The 22,719-nt window shown below is 52.2% G+C and overlaps 11 protein-coding genes across 11 annotated transcripts; 4 read left to right on the forward strand and 7 right to left on the reverse strand.

Moving 5' to 3' along the window:
• Window positions 1-391: 391 nt before the first annotated feature.
• SNOG_03005 (hypothetical protein) lies at window positions 392-890 on the reverse strand (the record flags this gene model as incomplete). The annotated part of the gene is made up of 2 exons (XM_001793542.1): window positions 392-664; window positions 795-890. The coding sequence occupies 2 exons, from the start codon at window positions 888-890 to the stop codon at window positions 392-394; spliced, it is 369 nt and encodes a 122-aa protein (XP_001793594.1).
• Window positions 891-1,416: 526 nt separating this feature from the next.
• Window positions 1,417-1,899, reverse strand: SNOG_03006 (hypothetical protein; the record flags this gene model as incomplete). Its single annotated transcript, XM_001793543.1, has 2 exons — window positions 1,417-1,574; window positions 1,716-1,899. The coding sequence occupies 2 exons, from the start codon at window positions 1,897-1,899 to the stop codon at window positions 1,417-1,419; spliced, it is 342 nt and encodes a 113-aa protein (XP_001793595.1).
• Window positions 1,900-2,126: 227 nt separating this feature from the next.
• On the forward strand, window positions 2,127-4,896 carry SNOG_03007 (hypothetical protein). The gene is made up of 3 exons (XM_001793544.1): window positions 2,127-2,318; window positions 2,387-3,451; window positions 3,480-4,896. The coding sequence occupies exons 1-3, from the start codon at window positions 2,271-2,273 to the stop codon at window positions 4,641-4,643; spliced, it is 2,277 nt and encodes a 758-aa protein (XP_001793596.1). The 5' UTR covers window positions 2,127-2,270; the 3' UTR covers window positions 4,644-4,896.
• A 1,087-nt stretch (window positions 4,897-5,983) lies between these two features.
• On the forward strand, window positions 5,984-6,552 carry SNOG_03008 (hypothetical protein; the record flags this gene model as incomplete). Its single annotated transcript, XM_001793545.1, has 3 exons — window positions 5,984-6,032; window positions 6,084-6,393; window positions 6,465-6,552. The coding sequence occupies 3 exons, from the start codon at window positions 5,984-5,986 to the stop codon at window positions 6,550-6,552; spliced, it is 447 nt and encodes a 148-aa protein (XP_001793597.1).
• A 469-nt stretch (window positions 6,553-7,021) lies between these two features.
• Window positions 7,022-7,960, reverse strand: SNOG_03009 (hypothetical protein; the record flags this gene model as incomplete). The annotated part of the gene is made up of 1 exon (XM_001793546.1): window positions 7,022-7,960. One exon carries the CDS (start codon window positions 7,958-7,960, stop codon window positions 7,022-7,024), a length of 939 nt encoding a protein of 312 aa, XP_001793598.1.
• Window positions 7,961-8,642: 682 nt separating this feature from the next.
• Window positions 8,643-10,099, forward strand: SNOG_03010 (hypothetical protein; the record flags this gene model as incomplete). Its single annotated transcript, XM_001793547.1, has 2 exons — window positions 8,643-9,410; window positions 9,896-10,099. 2 exons carry the CDS (start codon window positions 8,643-8,645, stop codon window positions 10,097-10,099), a joined length of 972 nt encoding a protein of 323 aa, XP_001793599.1.
• On the reverse strand, window positions 9,667-10,614 carry SNOG_03011 (hypothetical protein; the record flags this gene model as incomplete). The annotated part of the gene is made up of 1 exon (XM_001793548.1): window positions 9,667-10,614. The coding sequence occupies one exon, from the start codon at window positions 10,612-10,614 to the stop codon at window positions 9,667-9,669; it is 948 nt and encodes a 315-aa protein (XP_001793600.1).
• Window positions 10,615-10,993: 379 nt separating this feature from the next.
• Window positions 10,994-12,794, reverse strand: SNOG_03012 (hypothetical protein; the record flags this gene model as incomplete). Its single annotated transcript, XM_001793549.1, has 3 exons — window positions 10,994-11,404; window positions 11,455-12,445; window positions 12,496-12,794. The coding sequence occupies 3 exons, from the start codon at window positions 12,792-12,794 to the stop codon at window positions 10,994-10,996; spliced, it is 1,701 nt and encodes a 566-aa protein (XP_001793601.1).
• A 2,421-nt stretch (window positions 12,795-15,215) lies between these two features.
• SNOG_03013 (hypothetical protein) lies at window positions 15,216-17,002 on the forward strand (the record flags this gene model as incomplete). Its single annotated transcript, XM_001793550.1, has 4 exons — window positions 15,216-15,308; window positions 15,354-16,257; window positions 16,309-16,607; window positions 16,658-17,002. The coding sequence occupies 4 exons, from the start codon at window positions 15,216-15,218 to the stop codon at window positions 17,000-17,002; spliced, it is 1,641 nt and encodes a 546-aa protein (XP_001793602.1).
• A 369-nt stretch (window positions 17,003-17,371) lies between these two features.
• SNOG_03014 (hypothetical protein) lies at window positions 17,372-18,425 on the reverse strand (the record flags this gene model as incomplete). The annotated part of the gene is made up of 3 exons (XM_001793551.1): window positions 17,372-17,471; window positions 17,733-17,939; window positions 18,007-18,425. The coding sequence occupies 3 exons, from the start codon at window positions 18,423-18,425 to the stop codon at window positions 17,372-17,374; spliced, it is 726 nt and encodes a 241-aa protein (XP_001793603.1).
• A 3,447-nt stretch (window positions 18,426-21,872) lies between these two features.
• SNOG_03015 (hypothetical protein) lies at window positions 21,873-22,660 on the reverse strand (the record flags this gene model as incomplete). Its single annotated transcript, XM_001793552.1, has 2 exons — window positions 21,873-22,519; window positions 22,624-22,660. 2 exons carry the CDS (start codon window positions 22,658-22,660, stop codon window positions 21,873-21,875), a joined length of 684 nt encoding a protein of 227 aa, XP_001793604.1.
• Window positions 22,661-22,719: the final 59 nt, after the last annotated feature.

Here is a 22,719-nt window from a genome sequence, read left to right on the forward strand (position 1 = left end):
GGATCATGTGCTCTACGGCCTCAGCATCGTCTTCGGAAAGGTCAATGACACCAGTCTCTGCCTCTAGAAACGAATTGCGGCAAGCACCCTCAAAGAAAGCCGATCTTGTTGCGAGCAAAACTCGGTGTACGGGATATTTTCTCGCTCCACACACAATGGTCAAGTCTGAGAACTTGGGATCGGAGAACAGACTTGTCGAATTAGCATTGCAACAAACAGACTGAGTTATGACTTACGATGCCATTGCTTGTCTGAGCTCTAATGTGGGTGCGTCCATTGAATGATATAGGTCGGAGAGGAAGCAGCCTCTTTTCTAGTGAAGATGTTGCGGTGTAGGGCAAAGTTGAGAACGAACTTGCTATGAGACCCTGATCTGCGGCGCAGGTTTCTTTTAAGGGTCAGGCTGTTGGCCGAGGGCGGTAGCACGGGCCTTGCGTAAGAGCGCTGTGAGGTACGTAGGGGTCGGCCAACAGTTGTTGATGAACGCGGCGGATCCGGTTCTATGGTAAGGCTGCACAAGGGTGACAAGATCGGCGGCAGGGGACGGATGGGGCTTTCGTGGCCTCGGGATGGCTTTCGTGGCCTCGGGATCTACCGATTCAAGCAGATCTATCTTGATTTCGCACTCGAACTGGGGGATGTGCGTCCTCTTGTATGCTTGAAGCTACGACACGCTGGCGTCAGTCTGGCGAGGTGCAGTCATTTCAACTAAGTCGCGCTGCGTAGGCTTGGAGTCTAGACGGGTCACAAGGTTTCCCTTCAATGCTGTCAATGGTCGAGAAAGCTAAGCTGACACGCAACTGTCCGCCACAAAGGCCAGAGGCTTGGCCGCCATGTAGCGGACAGTTGGGCCCAGGCTTGCGCAGGGAGCTGTCTGTAAGCGTACTCATGTCTAGCAGGGATAAGCTGCTTTCTAAGAGGATCTAATTTCATAGTGGCTGCAGCGAACGCAGGCGAAGGTCGAGCTGGACAAACACTGGCTAGGAGGGCGAAGCGAGGACGGCGCCATCATGCGCAGTGGTTTCGCAAATCAGATGACCATGCGAGTGGCTAGTTCATCTCTATCCTTTACGCATGAATTGGTAGAGTTGCATTTCGCAGCGGTCGGTGAAACAAGAGCGCCGTGCTCCGTGATGCAATCTGGTCGAGGGTGGGGTGGGGTGGAGGCCGAGCGATGGCAGTTATGCGGGGAGCTTTGCTGGGACGCAACCGTTCCACCACCTCATACCTAACTGACGTTTGGCGGCCATGCGCAATGAATGTCGTTCTGGGCCTGGTATGTCGATCCATGCCTGTTTGAGATGTGCTTCAGCTGCAGAATCACGGGAAGAGCTGCTGGGCGTTGCTGTGCAACTTCATAGTACGCCGCCCAACTGCTGTCTTACTCAACAGATGGCCACTGGGCGCGGAGAAGGTTCACTTGAAACTCCCATCATGAAGGACGTCTACGAAGGACGGAGTACGCAGCTCCTCGCCGGATGTTGCCGCAGTAGGTAGTTGCTGGCGCGAATGTGTCTCATCGGCTGTAGGCGCTTGGCAGTGCCCATCGGTCTTCCAGCTTCCGTGAGACAACACTGGGTGACATGCTGCAGAGTGCCATGGTGCGCCAGAGATGAGGACGAGGGAAAGTGAAGAGTCGCAATGCCTGCGGCCTCTTTGAACGGCTCGATCGCTAAAGCTTTGCGCTAAGCACCACTCAGCCTCTCATTACCGACGCCACGTGCTGGGCTCGAGGAAGTACATTTGGAGGAATTTGGGGCTGGTGTAGGATCGAAAGATGACAGATGCAGACTGGAGAACAAGGCGTGGGGCTGCAAAAAACTTGTCTAGGCGAGCTGAGGTCTGTCGTATCTGCGGGCTGAATTCTCCATAGTGTTTCGCGACAAAGTCAAGCTGCATGGTTAAGCGCCTCAAAAGAACTACCGAGGCGGCGAGACGGGTCGTACACTTCTCGATCTCAACGTGTTGTGTTGGTGTTGGTGTTGCTGTCGAGTGACGGGCGGACTGCTTACCTAATGCGCAAGCGAGGCGACCGGGGAAGTGACGTTGGTCGAGTGTTGACGTTCAGCGAGCGAGCCAGAGCTCTGTGAGAACAACGGCAATTCACTTCAGAGCAACGAGACTCACCCACCAACACAACGGTCCCGTGATCTCACCGCCCCAGACCCCAGAGTTGATGCCTTCCTCCCAATAATCGTCGGCCCTCTCCTTCTCCCACCGTCCTCCCCCAACTTCCCCCGCCGCCGAGCAACCCCGCGTGCACATCAGCCATGAGCGACTTCAAGCTGTCAGCTACTCTGCGCGGCCACGAAGACGATGTATGTATACCCACCCATGTGCTCCTTCTCTGTTCAGCCCCCAACAGAATGACTAACAACATTACAAGGTCCGAAGCGTCGCCTTCCCCTCCCCCGCCTCGGTCGTGTCCGCTTCTCGAGACTTCACAGTGCGCGTGTGGTCGCAGCAAACCGCCAAGCCGCCAACATGGGACAGCACCATCAAGACACACGGCAAGGAGTTTGTCAATTCACTCGCCATTGTGCCGCCGACAACGGCGTATCCCGAGGGTCTGATTGTCTCGGGCGGCAAGGACCAGATCATTGACGTGCGACAACCGAGCAAAAACCTGGACGATGACGCCGAGGCTCTTCTGATAGGGCACGGCAACAACGTATGCGCACTCGACGCTAGCCAGGACGGAAAATACATTGTGAGCGGCGGCTGGGACACGGAGGCGCGCCTGTGGGAGGTCGGCAAGTGGGGCGATTCGAAGCTCCTTCCTGGCCACGAGGCGTCTGTGTGGGCCGTTCTTGCCTACGATAGCAACACCATCATCACGGGATGCGCCGACAAGAAGATCCGCATCTTCCAGACCTCAGGGAAGCAGGTGCAGTCAATACAGGCCCCCGAAGTCGTGCGCGCCCTGTGTCGACTGCCTGCAAACCATGCCTCGGGCGCACACTTTGCCTCCGCTGGCAACGATGCTATCATCCGCTTATGGACTCTAAATGGAAGGCAGATAGCTGAGCTTCACGGTCACGAGAACTTCATCTACTCGCTGGCAGTGCTGCCCAATGGCGGACTGGTGAGCGCAGGCGAAGACCGGACAGTGCGGGTATGGGAAAAGAACCAGTGCATACAGACCATCACACACCCAGCGATTTCCGTATGGACGGTTGCTGTGTGCCCAGACAATGGCGACATTGTCACCGGTGCGAGTGACAAGCTCGTTCGCATCTTCACCCGCGAGCCAGAGCGGCTCGCCTCCGAGGCCGAGATCCAGCAGCTCAACGACGATGTCAAGGGCTCATCGATACCACAGCAGACCGTTGGAGACATCAACAAGGAGAAGCTCCCAGGACCCGAGTTCCTGACCCAGCGATCGGGCACCAAGGAGGGCCAAGTCCAGATGATCCTCGAAGCAAACGGCAATGTCTCGGCATACCAAATGGTCTTCAGCCGCCAATGAATGGCTGAATGTCGGCACTGTGGTTGACTCGGCAGGCAGCGGTGGACGCAAGGTATCGCATAACGGCAAGGAGTACGACTATGTGTTTGATGTAGACATTGAGGACGGAAAGCCACCACTCAAGCTTCCTTACAATCTCAACCAGAACCACTACGAAGCTGCGCGAAAATTCATCGAGGACAACGAGCTACCCCTGACCTACTTGGACCAGGTGGCAAACTTCATCGTCCAAAACACACAGGGCGCAACGTTGGGGCAGGCTGCCGGACCAGGTGCAGATCCATGGGGTTCAGAGTCGCGATACAGGCCAGGCGATGCGAACCAAGTCTCACAGGCGCCCCCAACACCTGCAGCCCCAAAGATTCTTCCCCAGAAGGAGTATCTCCCCATCGCATCAGGAAACCACAAGGTCATCTTCAAGAAGCTGCAAGAGTTCAATCAGGCATTGATCGATGAGGGGCACAAGGGCATCTCGCTCAATCCTTCCGACGTAGAACAACTGAGCACCACCGTATCAGCAGTAGAGAAGGGTAATGGAAAGGGTGTCGATCTTACAGGCATTGATCTCCTTCTCAAGGCAGCGACACAATGGCCGGCAGAAAAGCGACTGCCCGCGCTAGACATGCTTCGGCTTGTTCTCATCTTCGAAGAGCCGACAGCACACATTGTTTCGCCTGAACAGAACTTTGTCTCGTCGCTCACCGAGTCTGGCGTCTTCACCGAGTCATCACCACCAAATAACACCATGATGGCTATCCGTTGCGTCAGCAATCTGCTCCAGACGGACAAGGGCCGCATGCTGGCGAGCACTGAGTTCGATCAGATACACCCACTGCTGTCGTCATTTCTGACATCATCAAATCGCAACCTCATCATCGCGCTGACGACCCTCTACATCAACTACTCGGTTCTGCTTACGTCAGAGAACAACGCGGACCGCGCCTTGTCGCTTCTGGATGACCTGTCCAAAATTCTTACCTCAGCTACCGACTCGGAAGCCGTTTACCGCGCTCTGGTCGCCACTGGTACACTTCTGTCTCTAGGGCCCGACTTCTGTGAGGCTGGTAGAGACATCCTCCAGATTGGCGATGCGGTCTCGCACGCAGAGCGCAAGGTCAAGGAGCCGCGGATAAGGAACGTCATCGCGGAGATTCGCGAGAAGCTGCAGGGCTGAATTAGAACCGCCTTGTCAGGCTCCGACGGTTCGAAGGGAAAGACACGTGCAAAGCGCGTCTAGACCTATGCACTAGTCGCCAATACGCATTGTGGAGGAATGTATCATACAGGTATTTTGGCATAGACGGATTGAATGAGTATGAAAGCGGAACGAGCAAGCATCCTGACGGCATTTTTCAGCGAGCAAGTAGTAGCATCACACCGCCATGAAGGCTTGAGATAGCGGCGAATAACGAAGAATTGATCAAAACAGAACTGCCCAGTAATGCTGTACTTTTGTTTTGCTAATATAATCACCCGTCGTCAAGATCACATCTTTAGATGAGCCACAGGAACAAACTACAACATACGCGTCCTGTACCGCGTTCTCTTGCATGTCTTCCATGCTAACTAATTATTTACCCATCCACGGGAGAGAAGTAATTCTCCGCCCCTCACATACCACTCTTCCTAGCAATTCATGCATTAATGCCGCGAGCATTATAGTTCACTACCTACAGGCATACACCTTGCACCTACGCTAGCGCACCCGTCGCGGAATGACGCGCGAGACGAGTCAGAAGAACTGCAATTCTTTAGCTTTGCGACTGCACGTTGGTGCGACTCGTGGCGGTGTGGTGAGGCAATCGTCATTTGATCGGCCACAATGAAGCTCACCGACTCACACGTTCACGGCGGAGCTTCCCAGCTCCTCTAATGAGCAACATTCGAGGCCAATGCTTGTGTGCTACTTTCACCGCTGCATGTCGGCGCTCGGTATTGCGGAAACGCCGACACGCGACGTATGCCAAGGGACGTTGCGTGGCCTGTGTACGCATGTCGAGAGGTGTACCGTAGGGGAGGGAGAGCCGCGTGGCTGAACATGAGCTTGGGATTTGGATGTTCGATACTCGGCGTGGTGGTGGATCCGAAGATGCGATGCGGATCTGGGGTGCGATGATGGGTATGAAGTTTAGCCGACGCTAGGGCCGATTTGGCATAGCGCAAATGGGGATGGGGAAGTTAATGCCGAGGGGGATGTGACGTGGTGGCAGCGTCGACATTTACGTTGAAGGGGTTGGTTTCAACATACTGTGTCTTTGATGATTATGAGGAGAGATTCGAGTTGATAGTGTTGATGCAGAAGGATTGAGGCTGAAGACTAGTCCTCTCTCGTGACGTCAGGAGTCCAGTCGTTCTATGACAGCATCATGTCTACCAAAAACGTCAGTAGAGTCTGGCGCGAAAGGCTCAGGTACAAGCTTCGAATGCTTTTCTCCTCCATAACACTCAAGTCCTATGGTCTTTCTTCACCCAGAACAATTAAACGCATCACGTATTCTCCAACCTAACACCGACATGTCATCCAAAAACGAACAAGGCGGCATGGACGTCAAGCAAAAGAACGGTACCCTTTATCTATATCCCTAGCATTTTCCACACCTACTCACGAAGATAGTCTTCAACGCCCCCCTTCACAAACACTCCTCCGAATCCAGCGCGCCCAAATCCCTCCCCTCGTCCCTGCACGCCGGCTACTGCACAGCCGCCAACCCCATCGGCGCACAACTGACCTCAGCCTTCATCCGCGCCTCGGGCCTCAAGGATGTCAGCGCCGGCCAGCGGTTCTGCGTATCCGCCGCGAGCTGGAAGAAAGTAGCAGATAAGGGAGAGGATGTGCCTGGCGTGACGCTGGCGAGTAGTCATGTGGGTGCGTTAGATAGTGTGGGGTTAGATGTATTGAAGAAGTGGGAGGTGCGGGATCATAGGTATGTGCTATGTGAGGAGGGAAGAGGGGTGGAGTGAATGGGATGAGTGAAAGCTGACTTTGTGTGTCTAGTCATCAACATGGGGCAGCGAGGGCGGGGGATGGGAATGGTTTTGTCAGGGAGAGTGGGGAGATTGGGGGGAAGGAGCCGAGGGCTTAGGGGGTGGGGTGGTTTGTGTTTTCCAAGAGAACTGCTGTAAACGCACGATTAGGACCAAGCTAAGTTTGCTTGGAGACTTTTGTTTGTCTGTGGACAAAACCGCTTTGTATCACCTACGTCACTGAGACACTCGATGTTGAACGCAGCGGCAAGAGATTGTGTTTGCGATGTTGTATAAATGCATGGTAAATTTACTCGTATAGCAAGCATTGTTAGTGATTATGGCGCCCCACACAGCGGAAGTGACATATAATTCGTATCCTGTCTCTGAACTTCCACCACTTAGTCGTCTAGGTTTATACTAAACTTGCATATGAGCAGCCATATATACCATCAATATGGAAAGTAAGATTAATAAAGACACTTTGTATTCAGGACGTTCCGTTAACGTGCTTTAGATACTATACAGCAATCATGTTCTCCTAACCTCAGGGTAAGTGCCATCCTATAGAGCACTTTCGGCGATCTCCTAGGTTACAGTGTATTCAGTCTTGCGACCCCGGCTCGCAAATTCCGCCTTGACCCAGTTCGCAAGGCCGCGAAGCACTCGCTCATGCTCAGTTGTCATCCACAACCCATGCCAGTGGACAGTGCGCAGCCTCTCACAATCGAGAAGTCGACGCAGGTGATACTTGGTGACAAGTTCTTCAGTAGACCTGAAGCGATGGTCATACTGTCCGGTATCCTCATCTAAGACGTGATAGCCGATGAACCTAGGGCCCATGGTCAAGTGCACAGTCCGCAGGCCCTCGCAGTGCACTGCCAGCTCAAGGTCAGAGTCCTCAGTATTCAACACCCCAGTCTCGCGATCGTGCTCCGGGAAGAAGTCAAAGTTCCGGAAGGACAGTTCGCGGATATTGAGCTGGCCACCGGGTACCGAGGCAATGAACTTTCGAAGGAAGACATTGTCGTGGATCGAAGCGATGATGTAGCTCGCGTTCCGCATGAACACAGCAACAGTCTCATCTCGAGTGGACCTGGATAAGAAGCAGACTCGAGGGAGAAAGCTAGGGCGATCCGGCTCTTCGCGCCGGTAGACGTGGGATCGAAGATGGATTCCATTGGAAAATGTGCCGCCAGCGCGCATGGCAGCCTCCCAGACCAGCTCACGGACTTCGGGGGGAAACTCGAACAGGTCAAAGCCGGTTGTGCGACTTAATTTGAGCACATCCGCATATGTATAGGCGCCAGATGTATCGGTGACCTCGAGGGCATCAGAGGCTTGGGCAGAGTCGAGGGGCGGGAAGTCGTCTTGGCCGTATTTCGGTGGGCGTTGAAAAGTATAGGTGTCGGTTTGGAGGCCAAGGCGAGGATCTTCATCTCTTGAAACTACACGAATATGTGAGTCGACGTAGAGACGACTGAAACTCGGGAGGAAGTCATCCGGGAAGGCAGTGGTAGAGAACATTTCGGTGGGGGAATTGCCAAGGGGAGAGTCGAGTCGATCTTTTGAAGTTGAGGGTTGATGAGGTATTTTGGGTGGTTGAGTGTTGTTGATGCGGAGTCTTGCGAGACAAGAAGAGGTGCAGGATGAGAGTTGTCCCCAGGAGTACTTTATACACAGGGGGTGAGTGGTACGCCTAAGATTCTTTCCACAGGCTTGATGACCGACCAATTGGTCGGCCATCACTCCCCAGGCTACAGTAGGCCTACGAATTTCCTATCAGCCTCGCACTGACCAGAAACTTGACACGCTAATCGCTCGCCAACTCCTATTACTCGACCTTACGACCCAGCTCCTCCGCCAACATTTAGTCAACCAATTGTGTCCACACAAAGTAAGTCATTTATCCCCACAAGCAAGATAATAACTAGCGTAGCTGAATTAGCAAAGCGTAGCACTAAATGGTGGTCCTTACAGTTCCTTGCCGTGGGCATCCTCGACACGATGTACCAGCCCCAGTGACCGCTCCATATGCTTTCTATGAAGAGCAATTTCCGCTCCTGACTTCCCTTGAGTCCAAAGCTGCCCTGATCTCCAAAAATTTGAGCACTGGCGCCCGCACCTGGGTCGAAGTCGTCCGTTATGGGGCACTGAAGACGGCCGTGGCAGGTATGTTGATATTGAACTTCAATTCCATAAATTTCACATGAGAGCTGACGAAAACAAAGCACCAGCGGTCATCGACGACAACAAGTGTTCGCCCCAGATTTCCATCCCCAATCCAGAACCAGAGCCTGAGTTCCACAACTTCATGCAACTGGCACGAGAGCTCCGTCTCGTCATCTGGGACTTGGCCATGCGCGATGAGCCATACCATCAGCCTAACGGAATTGGTATGCGCTACTTTATCGACCCGATCGCATTGCGCGAGTACGTCAAGGTCGGCGACGATCCAATAAGCCCCAATTTCCTACCGGCCATTTGCTCGGTATCCGAGGCGACTAAGGAAGAGATCATCGCGGTAGTTATCGAGGGGTCGAAGTTCATGGTGGCATCTATCAAAGACAACGCCTTTCTTCAGACGTTCCTCAAGGCTGCTCCAGGACGTCTTGAGCTTTGTCGCGACCTGAGCTTCGACTTCTTCAGTCGCTTTCCATATGGCTACGAGAAGAATTCTGACTTGGAGCTGGCCGTCCTTTGCAATGGTTTGCGCACGATCAAGTTGACGTTTCACTTCGAGCCACTGACATACCTTGTCATGGAGAGCGAAGATAACATGACTTTGAGCCGTCGGGCACGCTCCCCTAATGAACTACTCGAGAACTTCAAATTGCAGAGACTTCTGGACTGTAGGAGTCTGAAGAATATAACCATCGAGCAAACCAGCCAGCACGTAATGGAGGCTTCCAGGGCGGCAAATGATCTGGGAGAGTTGATCAAGACCAAATTCTCGCAGTTGTCACCGCCACAGCACGTAGGTGTACTTTACACCCGGCAAGCACCACGGCCTCGTCGGCTCTACACATATTATTAGGTTCGCTAGTCTAGCCTGTGTCAGTAGAAGACTAGGAAAGTATAATGAAGAGATTTGCGATCAGTTTCCAACACGTCTTAGCCATCGAAATTATACGCGCTTCCTTATCAGAAACGCCCTGCGCACTAGATCAATGCCAACAAAGCTTTCCCGCAAATTTCAAAATCAAAGATATGTAACCACACCTTGACTCAGCTCACAGCTTTGCCTCATCTCTTCTCAACTCCACACATCCTTGACTCATTACAACTTTCTCACCTTTCCCAGTTTGATCTTCGACGACCATCCTGAAAAGTACTCTTTGCCTTCCTTCCTGTGTCACTTCCTCCCACATCTCCGTCTTGACTTCCTCACTCAATACAGCTAATACCGGCTTATTCAGCCTGACCTTTACACTGACAAATCTGCTTACGTCTCCTGCACAGAAAGCCTCAACGACATGCCTTACACCAATCCCTAACGTGCAAGTACCCGTCAGAATCGGCGCCGGAAACCCTGCTGCAGTCGCAGTGTTCGGATCAATATGTAACGGATTCAAATCACCTGACGCAGCCCGATACAATGCCGCCTGCTCCGGCGACGTCTTATGCGACAGCACCTTATCCGGCTTTCTCGACGGCGTCGGATGAAGCATCGTCCTCTCTCCTCTCGATGTTTGTTGCGCATTTGCTCCAGCAGTCGGTACCTTCATGACAAACCCCGCCCATTCGTTTTCACAAACCACGTTTCCCGATCCCTCCTCGCTTGTGAAAATATCCACACAAACTAAAACCCCCTTCTTCCGATCCACAACGTCCACCACCCTCGCCGTCGTCTTTAATCGAATTTCATCCGCGCCTTGTGGAATGGGATACGCCAGCACAAGCTTGAGATAATGCTCACCATGGACGTAATTGTGTCCCTGGAAGTTTGGCAAGAAATCGCTCATGGCGCGGTGTACAAGACCCATTACCGCTATGCCGTGTACGGCGCCGAAAGTGGGGAGGGCATGGAAGCTAGGGTGGCCTTCGTAGACTAGTGCGAGATTGATGCCAGATGCGCCTAGGGCGAGGTTGTAGGATATGATCTGTGAGACGGTGTAGGATGTGGTCATGGACCAGGTGCGTTGCTTGATGGCTGGAAGGTTGATTGTTGTGGGTGGCATGGTTTGAGATATGATGCGGTTGGAGAGTGGAGATTTGGTGTTTGAATGCACTTTCAACACATGCAAGTACTTGCCCGAATGATGTTTAGGTACATATGTATGTTTTGGAGATACCCCGCATTTCTTCTCACGCTTACTCGCAATCGAGACCTCGCACAATCTCGCTCAAGGAGACTTCAGCAGAAGAGAGACAGAAAGTGTGCACAGATATTTATAATCTGCTAATGCGATCCATTGCGTCGCTTATTCATTGATGATAGACTGAATGGGTCCATAGTATTACAAGTGATGATTCGACGGACGATGACACAGGTAAGAAGATTCAGTGCCAAAGCCGAGTGGCTAGAGAACCTTGCCGCGAAGAAATTGAAGTCCCAGCTTAAACCTGGAGTTCCTGGCGCTCAGCCGGCTCAAGAATGCCGCGCGAACCTCCGTTCTGCCCAGCCTGCTCTGCCTTGCTGAAAGTCCTGCCGCCAGCACCCATGTGTAACCTGTCCGTATCGATGAGGCCATCCTTGCGCAGCGAAGATGCGTCGAATTTGGCGCTGGTGATTGGGTTGACGTGCAAGACGTACATGGTGTCGATCTCCTCGAGCGATCGACCCTTCGTCTCAATCATGAAGAAGTATACGATGAAGAAGAGCGCGAAACAGCAGGTTCCAAACACGAGACCATAAAGGTAGTCGATCTGACGGGTGATCATTGACGAGAGGAATGAGATTAGGAAGTTGAACAGCCAGTTGGCGGCGGTTGCGAGAGCCATGCAGAGAGCGCGGTAACGAGCAGGGAACTATCGTAGGTTAGCATTATTCGCAAAAGCTTTCGTATTCCAGCGCTTACCATTTCACCAACGATAGCCCACACGAGAGGACCCCAAGTGGTAGCGAAAGCCGCAATGAAAAGGCACGTGAAAACAATCATCACATTGCCGGGCCCAGGCGTAAGCTGTGGGTTTTGCTTGTCGAGTGTGTAGTGACCGACAAAGGCGTAGATGAAGAGGCACATGCCCATCCATGCCGCACCAGCCATCATCGCCTTGCGACGACCGACATTCTCGACAATCCACAGGCCAACGATTGTAGCCGCAACGTTGACGGTACCAAGGATGATGGAGGTCACGTAGGAGTTTTCGAGACCAGTAGCCGTAAAGATGGTAGTGCCGTAGTAGAAGAAGTAGTTTGCACCAGTCAGTTGCTGGCCCGCTTGTAGTACCATTGCGAGGAGAGTACGGTAGAGCATTCGGGGTCCAGTAAAGATCTCGTGCCATGGGTGGTCGCCCCCAGCGCTCTCGGCCTCTAGCTTCTCCTGGATTTCACGGATCTCGGCATCGATAAAGGCGCTGTGCGGGTCGACTCCGTTGAGGCGGGCCATGTTCGTGCGGGCCTCATCAATTCTGCCCTTGCGGTACGCGTAGCGGGGCGACTCTGGAAGCAGCAGGATGGTGCTGCCAAGAATGATGGCCCAGAGTGCGGAAAGGCCGTTGGGGATTCTCCACTGCGCGGAGTTCGAGTAGTCTTTCACGGTACCGTAGTTGACCATGTAGGCTGTCCAGATACCAAGAGTGATGAGCAGTTGGTAAGAGCTGACAGTTGCTCCGCGAATGCGCTTGGGAATTGACTCTGACTGGTACATTGGGACGACAGTGGACAGCGCTCCTATGCCAAGACCGGCAGTGAAGCGGCCCATTGCGAATTGTACCCATACCTTTTTGCTGGTAATCTCGATGATCACACCAATGATGTAGAAGAATGCTGAACCGGAAATCGTGAGGCGTCGGCCGTAGGTATCGGCGAGAGGTGCTGAGCACAAGCATCCGAAGAGTGTACCAATACTGTCTCGACGTAAATATAAAGCACAAAATTCTCCATCTTCACAACTTACGCAAGAAGACCAACAATAGTTCCTTGGCGAACATCGGAGAATTCTCCATTGTCACCGAACCGCTCGATGAAGTCTGGCATTGCCAAAAAGCCCGAAATCTGACCACTTTCATAACCGAACATGAAGCCACCAATGCTGGCGACGGCCCCTAGTACGACCGCAATAGCAGGGATGCGACCTTCAGGAACGACATTCTCTGCCGTGTGAGAGTTGCCCCTTGGTGGTGTGTCTGCTGGCGTAGAGTTGGCAGGGGTGCCTTTCTCATGAACAGCCTCGGTCGGCTTGCGGAAGAAGCGCATTTTGTTTCAGGCGGCGTGAAAGCTCGATTCAGTTGATACTTCCACCAGATGTTTTAAGGTGAAATCGTTGTATGGGTCTGGGGTGGAGGGGAAGTCAAGTGCGGACTTTGAGGAGAGGTTCGCGCTTCATAAATAGTCGGACGCGATATCGTGGAGTCGCGTGGCCAACTGACAGTGGAGCCCCGGTCCTAATTTCTTTCAATGCACCAGATCACGGAGCATCGCGTTGCAGGTGTGGTGACCGAGGCCAATACAGAAAAGTATGCTTTGGTAAGCCGGTGATACAGGGTCACGGCTATGTGGTGCGTCCCAAAGCACGTTATTTTCTCTAGTCATTCGACGAAAGCAACACTCGGACCGGGAAGCGACCGATCAGAAAAAAAATCTTCGATGTTCATGATCGGAAGACTGAGAATTTCACCCGACAATTTGGGGCGCCACGGTGATCTTTCAACAATGGAAACATTGCACAATGCGAGGCTCCTTATCTTGTCCCTCTCTGGAGGAAAGGACTTCGAAGGTATTGACTGCATCCAGCAAACGAGCTCTTGTTCATCCTGTCGATATGGGAAATGTTTCAGATGTGAACCGCATAGCAGGGGGCCCATGATGCGCAAGTCGGTTCGGCTCGTACAGTTCAAAGCCAATCAGTCCCTGAGCGCTAGCCTTCTTCGATTTCGTACCAGCTGCGACGTCATCGCGAAGTGGGTTTGGATTCTCAGGCTGTGGAGACATGATCGCCGGCGTCGCGCGATATTCCGGAATGTTCGTTACACAATCTAGAGCCATGGAAGCTGTGATCTTTGCGTGATTATGAAATGCCAGCAATGCTACAGCCGTTTGTTCGCCTTGGACCTCCGTTATTCAAAAGTCTCCTCGAGATCTGGTGTCGTGATCATTGGTGCCATGGTGGTGATGTTCTGGCCGACCTTGACCGAGCGTGCTCCGACGTTGCGTGCAGCCTCATTGTGATCTCCGAAGTTGCAGCGCTAGTGGTCCGCAAATGCGCAGATTCTTCAAGCAAGTTTTGACGATGGTCGCATAAAAGAGGGTCGTGGTGGAGCAGTGTCGTAAAATCGATGGCCCATGGGTAAACGGCATTTGTAGTCGGGTTTACCGGGTCTCTGCAGACATTTTCAGGGGGCGACAGCGTCCCAACGCGCGGTAGCACAATCTGTGCAGCACCTGCATGCTGCATGGAACAGCCTCCGCGACAAAGAGATCACGTATGGTTGGGACATGCTGTAGTTCTGGTCACGGTCAGCTCACCTGTCTAAGAATGGATGGGGCGGCCTCAATGATACGGGGCCGGCACGCGCGCGGAAGGGAAAGTGTTGCTTACCACAGCAATGCAATGGCGTGATCAGCAGTATTGGGTCTGGCTTCGATTTGTGCCAGCGTAGGGAACGAGGACGACCAAGGTTCTCCAGACCATCGCCATCATACTTGAACCATTTCTCCCCACGGGGTGCACGCCTTGCTTTATATCGTCCCCCTCGGACAGGTGTACCCCGAAATGTGGAGAACAACGGTGAATGCTAGGACGATTTGAGCAATGCACCCGATGTTCCAAAAAGGATTCGGAGAAACTTGAGTCGTATTTAAGCATACCAAGGCCTGTGATTTGCGTGCGATGGCGCTTCTCAGTCGGCCGAAGCAGTTGCTGTGATGTCCAGCGGAAATTATGGCAGACGGGCAGCTATACGATATAGAAAAGACATGGATTTCGTCGAGTTAAGGGTTGAAACAACCTTTGAGTTCTCTACAGTGATCAAGTATCATAGTGCCAGAGTAATTGGGCCTGATGAACATCGACAAATATCTCTGGGTTGATGAAGATGTGCCGGGAGTTGGGATCCGGGGAACACTAGTCTCAATTGGGCTGTGGCGTCAACAACCCGTGCACAGCGTAGGAACTACCACTTCGTCGAGCACACAACCTTTCACGCTTCAACTTTCCGATCAGGAAGACCTACCTTCCCATAGAACTCTCCAACAGTATCCTTGGATTATGGACAGCTTTGTCGGCATGCTGTGCATGTGCTCCGCATCCGACTTCCTCGCGTGACCCACTTGGAAAAGAGCAAGATGTATGAGGATCCCTTTGAGTGTTTAGATATGGCATGCTATGAAATATGCATCCATTCAGTCCTTCGTCCTGATGTGATTCCAAGCGCCACCTCCCGTACAACGTTGCAAGCTGTGGAGAAGGCGGGACTGGGGTAAGATCGTCGAACAACCTCGGCAACCTCGGAACCCATGGAGACTCGATCATAACGATCCTTTCTCTGCCTTAACAACCGACTGGGAACGTTTATAATGCTGTTGTAACGCAAGTAGATTTAATTAAATTGCGATTGATCATATTGTACTGTATCAGCAAAAGGTCAAACACAGCCATAGAGCAGCTCCATTACCAAGATGCCGTGGCTATCACAAGAATCTTACCCACTGCCAGAGGAAGATTTGGTATCTTTCGCTTTCGGAAACACCGACTATGACAATGATAAACTGGTACGACTGAAGGAAGCCGTGGGAATTGAGTGTTGACACAGCCAGGTCTACCACGACGCCGAAAATGAGTCGCGCACTTTGTCACGTCGGCAAGGTCTAAGTATCGTTCAAAAGTTAGTTGCTGGATTCCGCAAGGCTGGCCTCCAGAAGGGAGATTGCTTTGCAATCACATCTTTCAATGATATCATGTATCCAATGGTCTTCCTTGGGGGAGTGGCAGCTGGTGGCGTCTTTTCTGGGACAAATCCCGCGTACCGTGTCGCGGAGATGAGACACCACATTCGGACCGCTGAAGTCAAATTCTTCATCGTGGAACCAGAACTACTGGATGTGGTGGCTGAGGGTGCGACAGCGGAAGGTATACCCAAAGACCGGATCTTCATCTTCAACGTGCGCGGACAAAAAGTGCCCGATGGTTACAGATCGTGGGAGTGGTTACTTGAACATGGCGAAGAAGACTGGGAGCGCATCACGGATCTCGAAACCTTGAAGACCACCGATGTCGCCCGTCTCACTACGTCTGGCACGACTGGCCTACCGAAGATAGCCTGTCAGAGTCATTACAATGCCACGTCATGGCATACTATGACAGCCACAAAGTCGCAAGAATCGATCACCTGGGAGCCCAGAGGCATTTCTCCTTTGCCCTTATTCCATGTTGCCACGGTACCAAGCATACATGCGTCTCCATTCCGCACCGGACATCCAGTATGGATCATGCGCCGCTTTGAGTTGGAGCCCTTCCTTGCCGGCATCGAGAAACATCAGGTCACCAACCTCGGAGTGGTACCGCCGCTCGTTATCGCCATCATAAATAGTCCACTGAGCAAGAAATATAGCTTGAAGAGTATACGAACGGCAGCCGTAGGCGCAGCACCGTTAGACGCGGGTAGTCAGAGGAGGCTGAGGAAACTACTTGCACCAGATGCGACATTCACGCAAGTATGGGGTATGACAGAAACTACTAGCGCAATAACGCTTTTCTATTATCCCGAGGCAGACGACACCGGAAGTGTAGGCAGGCTGATGGCGAACACAGACGTCAAGTATGTGAGAGAAAGGTGCGGATCGAATCTCCTACTAACTACACGCAGACTTGTGGACGATGATGGCAAAGACATTACAGCCTATGATGTGCGCGGTGAGTTGTGCGTCCGTGGTCCAACAGTAGCCCGACAATACTACAAAAACCCCAAGGCAACCGCAGAAACATGGGATGAGGATGGATACTTGCACAGCGGTGACATCCTATACTGCGATAGTAAAACTAAGCTATGGTATATCGTCGATCGCAAAAAGGTGGGCTCACCCCTAGCACCTCCTGCCGGCTCACCGCTGACCTCAACCAGGAACTCATCAAAGTTCGGGGCTTCCAGGTCGCCCCGCCTGAGCTGGAAGCTGTCCTTCTTGAAGCCAAAGATCACATTGTCGATGCGGCGGTGATTGGGTTGAAAGCCAAGCCCGGCTCTGACGCAGAGCGACCGCGCGCTCATGTTGTGCGCAAGCCCGGCAGCGACATTACGGAGGATGGCGTCAAGAGACTGATCAGTGAGAATCTTGCCAGCTACAAGCAACTGACAGGTGGTGTTGTTTTTCTCGATGAAGTTCCGAAGAGCCCTAGTGGTAAGATCTTGAAGAGGGTGTTAAAAGAGTGGGCGGAGGCGGAGGAGAAGGAGGGTAGATCGAAGCTCTGATCTCACGAATATTTGCGGCCAGTGGACAGCGTAGCGCTTCAGGGAGTGGCGAAGCCTCGGTTTGTATATCTTACGATGACATACTAGCTTTGATATAATCACTGTACTATCCAAAAAACGAATTGCCATGGGCCATACATAGATGGTAAACGTTAACGTTACATTGGAACGGGTATCTAGGGTATCCCAACGCCGACCATCATGAAGAGGAACGTGAGCGCATCATAAGCGCAGGATACAAGTGTGTCCATCTAAAAAGCGGCGAGTACTGAGGCAACGCCTTGTTCCGCAAGATGCACCCGAGATGCGCCTACCTGCATGATTTGAGCGAGCAATTCGAGCAAACAAATCGACATGCTACAAGAACATCTACAACTTTTTGCGCCGGTTAGCGATGGGAAGCTTTCCCAGGTCGAAGATCTGGGGAGCTGCATGCTGCCATGGCCAACCGTCTTCCTTGTATTGCTCCCTGTGAAAGTACTCGCGCTGGTCCTCGTGCAGACATTCGCAACGATGCCTATCACAGTCCTTTCCTGACTCCAGACGCGGGCAATCGTTCTGGTATTTAGGCTTTGGTGGGCGATAGTCGACTGGAAGATTTGCTGGCAAGAAACGAGAGTGTCCACGGGTCTTAGCACGCTTTTCTGCTGTGGTAGAAGCAGGAGAATCTTCGACACGACTACAATTGTCAGTTGATGCGTGATTCGTAAGCTCCCATTCATGAACTTACCGCTTTTTGTCGATGTCCTTGTCAGGAAGTCTCTTTGCTTGAGGAAATCCATCGGTATTCTTGTCCCTGCTCGTAATGGTGGTCGTCTTGGTGGAAGCTTTGCTCACCGTCTTTCTGCCTGAGGTATCTTCTGAGGCCGCATCTTGCTTTGTAACGATGGCGGTCGACTCCTTCTCTGGACGCTCAAGGCGCTGACCAAACTTGAGACTAGGATGGAGCTCCGATTCTAACCTAATCGTTAGAGAGAGTGCCTTGTCAATCCCGTGGGTCATACATACCTGAAGTGTTGATGTTGCGAACATCGATCGTGACTGTTGCAAGGAGTGGATCACCAACCTGGTAAACGACTACAGCATAGTCGTTGCGGAGCTCATCATATTTGAAGCCTAGGAGAGTCTCGAAGAATGCTACCTTGGTGCGCTCCGAATCTGCGGGCGCCAAGGTATCGAAGTTACACGCAAGATCGATAGCAAGAGGGAGCGGGGCCAATGACTTATCAACCAGCTTACGGGACGTGTTCGAGGGGGTAGAGATATCAGGCTTGTTATCGGCGCTGTCAATTTGTGCCTCACGATCCTTGGGCTGCGAGGCAGTGTCGTTGCGGGCGCGCGCCTTGTGCGCGAGACGATCACTATCTTGACCTTTGACACCCATCTTGGATGCGGCGGCGGATCCCTTATCTTTGCTCATCATGATAACTAAAGTGTCTGTCAGAGACAGGCGGTATGATAGTGACTGCAGGGCTTACCAATTGGTAGTAGAAACTGGAGGTTGAGCGCGCAGGTGTAACCGATGCGAAATCTTTGATATGTAGTACGCAGAGCACTCTCTATCAGGCTAAACCCTAGCTCCGAGCCTTCTAATTCTCTAGCGTAGACGACACATGGGCCAGCGGCGGAGCGAATACCTACCACGAGTGAATGGGTCTCGATGGCTTGCGGGGCTGTGGAAGCCCGCAGAAGCTACAAATATGACCTCATTCTGAACCTATCAGACGTTCATATCAGGCAACAGTCCGCGATGTCGGCAAAGAATGCTATTGCCTCCTGACATACACGCGTTTGCTCTCTTTCACCTTGACACGGGCTGCCGAAGTCGGGTCAACAGGCCGCAGGCTGCCCATAGCGCAACAGCTAGCGGCTCCCGTGGCATATATAGATACCTTGCCCGTTCCCCTCTGTTTTCTCTCATCAACTTAGCCACCCAGTATGTCTTCCCACCCCGCCTTTGCTCCTCCTCAATCAACTAATTCTTCCAGGCAGTCAATTCGCCCACCTCAGCGCAATACAGCGGCGTGTCTTCCCGTTGGCCCGGTTCAACGAAGGCGTGTCTTCCCTTCACCGACTGTCTCAAAGGCGTGTCTTCCCTTTGGGCTGCGCGCGTCTTGGTGCGTGTCTGTCCGCCAAGACGTGGCGACCGAGTTGCGTTGAGAGTCATTCAAAGCTTATCGAAGTCGTCTTTGACTTCTTCTTTGAGATTTGAGAACGACTTTTGGTTCATCGAGAGCTGATCCCTCTTCGATCTTGTGTCGTGCCTCGCACTTCGGAAGAGAACAGCCTTTGGCGTGTGTCTGTCCACCAAAGCTGTTTTGAACTGGTTGTTGTTTTGACTAGAGTTGACACAGCTCATGTCAGCAGAAGACGTTCTGTTTCTGTGAGTGGGTGGCCAGTTCAGTAGCAGATATTCAACATTACTGCTACAGCACGCTGGGCGAAAGCTTTGGCGCTTGCTCTTGCCGGGATTCAACTCCGGTACTTTTTTCATCGATGTTCATGCCTACTGGGCGTGAACTTGAGGAAGAATTACGTGAGCATTAGAGGAGTCATAGGAAGTCTGAGGTTCACTGCCTCAAATTGCAAAAGCGTAAAATCTTCCTGTTAGCAGTATGAAAGCGGGTACCTGCTTCCGAATGAGTTGACTTTCATGTATGGTTGGTGCGTGGAGGTTCAAAAAGTCTATCATGTCACAAAGAGACAAGATAACGACATAGTGTTCCTGGAAAAGGTATTGGCAGGCATTGCGCATACTGGCATGTACCTCTAACTGGAAGAACTAACAATTTCCATCTTAGTCGACAGTGACTCCTTTTGATGTCAGTTATATAACTCTAACAGTGGCGTTGTCTAATAGGAAGGATTGAGCAGCAGCGTACCTAGGTACTGAACCGTTTGCAAGCTGCATTCAGTTTGGCTCCACAATAGGTCGTATAGGCGCGCAAAGTCACAGGTGGCCTAACGGCACCTGTCCCAATCACTTCAGGTAAGCTCACCTCACTGTTATTTCCTTACCTCCAGTTCTCTTTCTGATCGCCGCTTTGCATCCACAACTAACAACTGCGATCTTGCTTTCAACCGAGAGAACTGATCATGAGGCGCACTCGCCTACGACGTGCACTCGCCCTGACCGGTATGCGCTCTTCTCCATGTTCAACTAATCCATACAGAGATATAACCATGCTCTTCGGTTTCCCTGCAGTCTCCGATTAATATCCCCCATGATTCGCAGAACTCTTCGAATGTAGCGATGACGGCCGATGTTCAGACACCATACCAGCAAATGCTGGGTCAACAGGTATGATCTCATTGAGTGGGATTTACATAATTAGCGGGGTGCCAGGATCGTTGTCGACATTCCGTTGCGGCGGGACAGTCTTGTTGGCGACCCGCGAACACCGCCAAGGCATGTGCTGGGCCCACGACTGGTATAGTGCTGTGTGAATACCCGATTCCAACAGACATCTCACAGCTGCCTGCAGGAAGCAGTGAGATGGCTGAACTGCGCGCATCGCATCAGGTTCCAATCCATCAGGGCCACGTTAGCCGCAAACGTGGTTGCAGTGTCATGAATTGCTCACTCATTTTCGCTGACGGCTGTCTGGGACGTCTTCTCCTCTTCACCGCAAGGCTGATGGGAAGTTGATTACCAGGCCCTCGCTTGTGGAGATAGTGTACCTTAACCGGTATTGGAGGACCAGCTACCTGGTTCAGTCGGTCTTTCAGATGCTTGGTGCTGCTGTCAGTCTTGCTAGTTGGTCATCTTGCTGCAAAGACATAGCAGCAGGACACGGCTCGATTTCACACCGCTCGTCTTTTTCAGTATCGGTATTCGGAAGCTGGCCGGTAGCAAGGAGGTTGCTTGTCTTGCAGGTCCTAGCTTGCTAGGCCTGTTGGATAATTGGCCTTCTGAACTATGACATCAGCAGTTGCGAAGCTGCAGATGTCAACCAAGGGATTGCACTCCCAGCATTAAGCGTCAAGCTGCGCGGTCCCGGGCCTGCAGTGGCAACTATCACGCTTGGTTACGATACTGGTACTTAACTCCTGTATCACTTTCTTTTTTCATTGAGCTTTTTGTCTGTCGGCAAGAACTTGAGGAAGAACAGTATCGCCCTGGACCTATCACGTGTGGCCACTCTTTCATAGCGTTTGAACATCTAAGTGGGACGATTATCCAAGTATCAAGCTATTATTGAATGTAGTCCATAACAATGAACAAGTAGAGAGCAGTAGCATTGAGATCTAGAAAACTTTCACAGCACAATAGTGGTACAACATGCACAAGGTATTAAGAGCCACCTACCTCCATTGAAGCAACCCAACGTTCGTCTCAAGATTTTGTGATTCCTCACATGGTGATATCCTTCATTCGCATGCTATAAATCAGCATCCGACTTCATCAAGACTCACAGGATTCTCATACAGAACACGCGAGTAAAGCACCATTTGAGGATTGTAGCTTAGTCTTACTCTTATCTGTATTGAATCTCGGTGCTGAGCATAATTGCCCCGCAATTCACCAGCCTCACTAAGGACACGCCAGGAGTCGGCACTAGACATACATGATCTCGAAAACCTCATAAACGCACAGGATATTCTAATGCAATACACCACAACAAGACACGATACTCAAAGAAACATTTCAAGACACGTCCATAGTAATCTATTCACCCACACTCATCTACACCCTATCCACCCCATTGTCAAATCGTCGCCCGACCCAGACATCAATACCTCGACATAACCGCCTGCTCAAAATATACAACAACCTTCAACCCAATCCATCATCACAGCCCATCCTCCCCCTCCCTCACTCTCGTCAAAAACGTCGTCATCGGCCACGCCACACGCGCCACAACCCGACTTATTCCTGAACCCATCTCCACCGCTCTAGCCCTAGGCGCGGGTTTCGGCCACGGGAACACAAGTTCAAGGGCGAGTCTATGCTTAAAGTACAATCGTCGGCAGGAGCGGGGGCGCTGGGAAGTGGAGATGAGGCGGGAAGGGTGGTGTTGCTGGGATTGTCGGAGATTGGGACGGTGAGGGGGGAGGAGGAGCGGTGGGAGAGATGTGGCACGGGGCATTTGGGTGAGGAGGTGGAGGTGGAGGCGGGGATTGGAGGTGAGTGGGCTGGTGGTGTGGATGATGGGGGGAGAGGCAATGAGGAGGGAGGTGGAGTTGTGCTGGTATGACTTGTGGCTGCCGGAGGAGATGCGGTATAACTCTGAGCACCTGGGGCAGTACTTGTTGTAGCGTTTTGAGACGTCGAAGTCGTCGCCGATGCGGTGGGATGTGGTTGGCCTGGCTGCGGCCATTGGAAGCAAGTTTGCATTGCCTTGCCTTCGATAGACGTGCAAGTGCCGACAGGGCCGGGAGTTTGAGAGGCTGGAATGGATTTACTCGGTGATGAGATCGCCTGCGATGTTCCTACGAGTGTGCTGTTGTTGATGGAGGGTATGGCGACCGAGAAGAGTGTTGAAGCATTCGCTAGCGCGGCGCTCAGAAGTGTGACTCTGAGGAGTAGCATACTCGGTATTTGGAGTTGAAAAGTAGGAGAAGAGTTGAGGGGATCTTAAAGGTTGGAGACAGTAGTTCTTAAGACTTGACTGATGGACTTGAAGGTTTAGGCGCTTGAAGCATTGCAGGCAACATGTCGTTGTGACGAATCTTGTGATAGTGACGGATCGCCACTGTGAATACAGATGTGAATT

Source organism: Parastagonospora nodorum (genome assembly GCF_000146915.1).
Source record: "Parastagonospora nodorum SN15 chromosome Unknown scaffold_4, whole genome shotgun sequence".
NCBI classification, from domain to species: domain Eukaryota; kingdom Fungi; phylum Ascomycota; class Dothideomycetes; order Pleosporales; family Phaeosphaeriaceae; genus Parastagonospora; species Parastagonospora nodorum.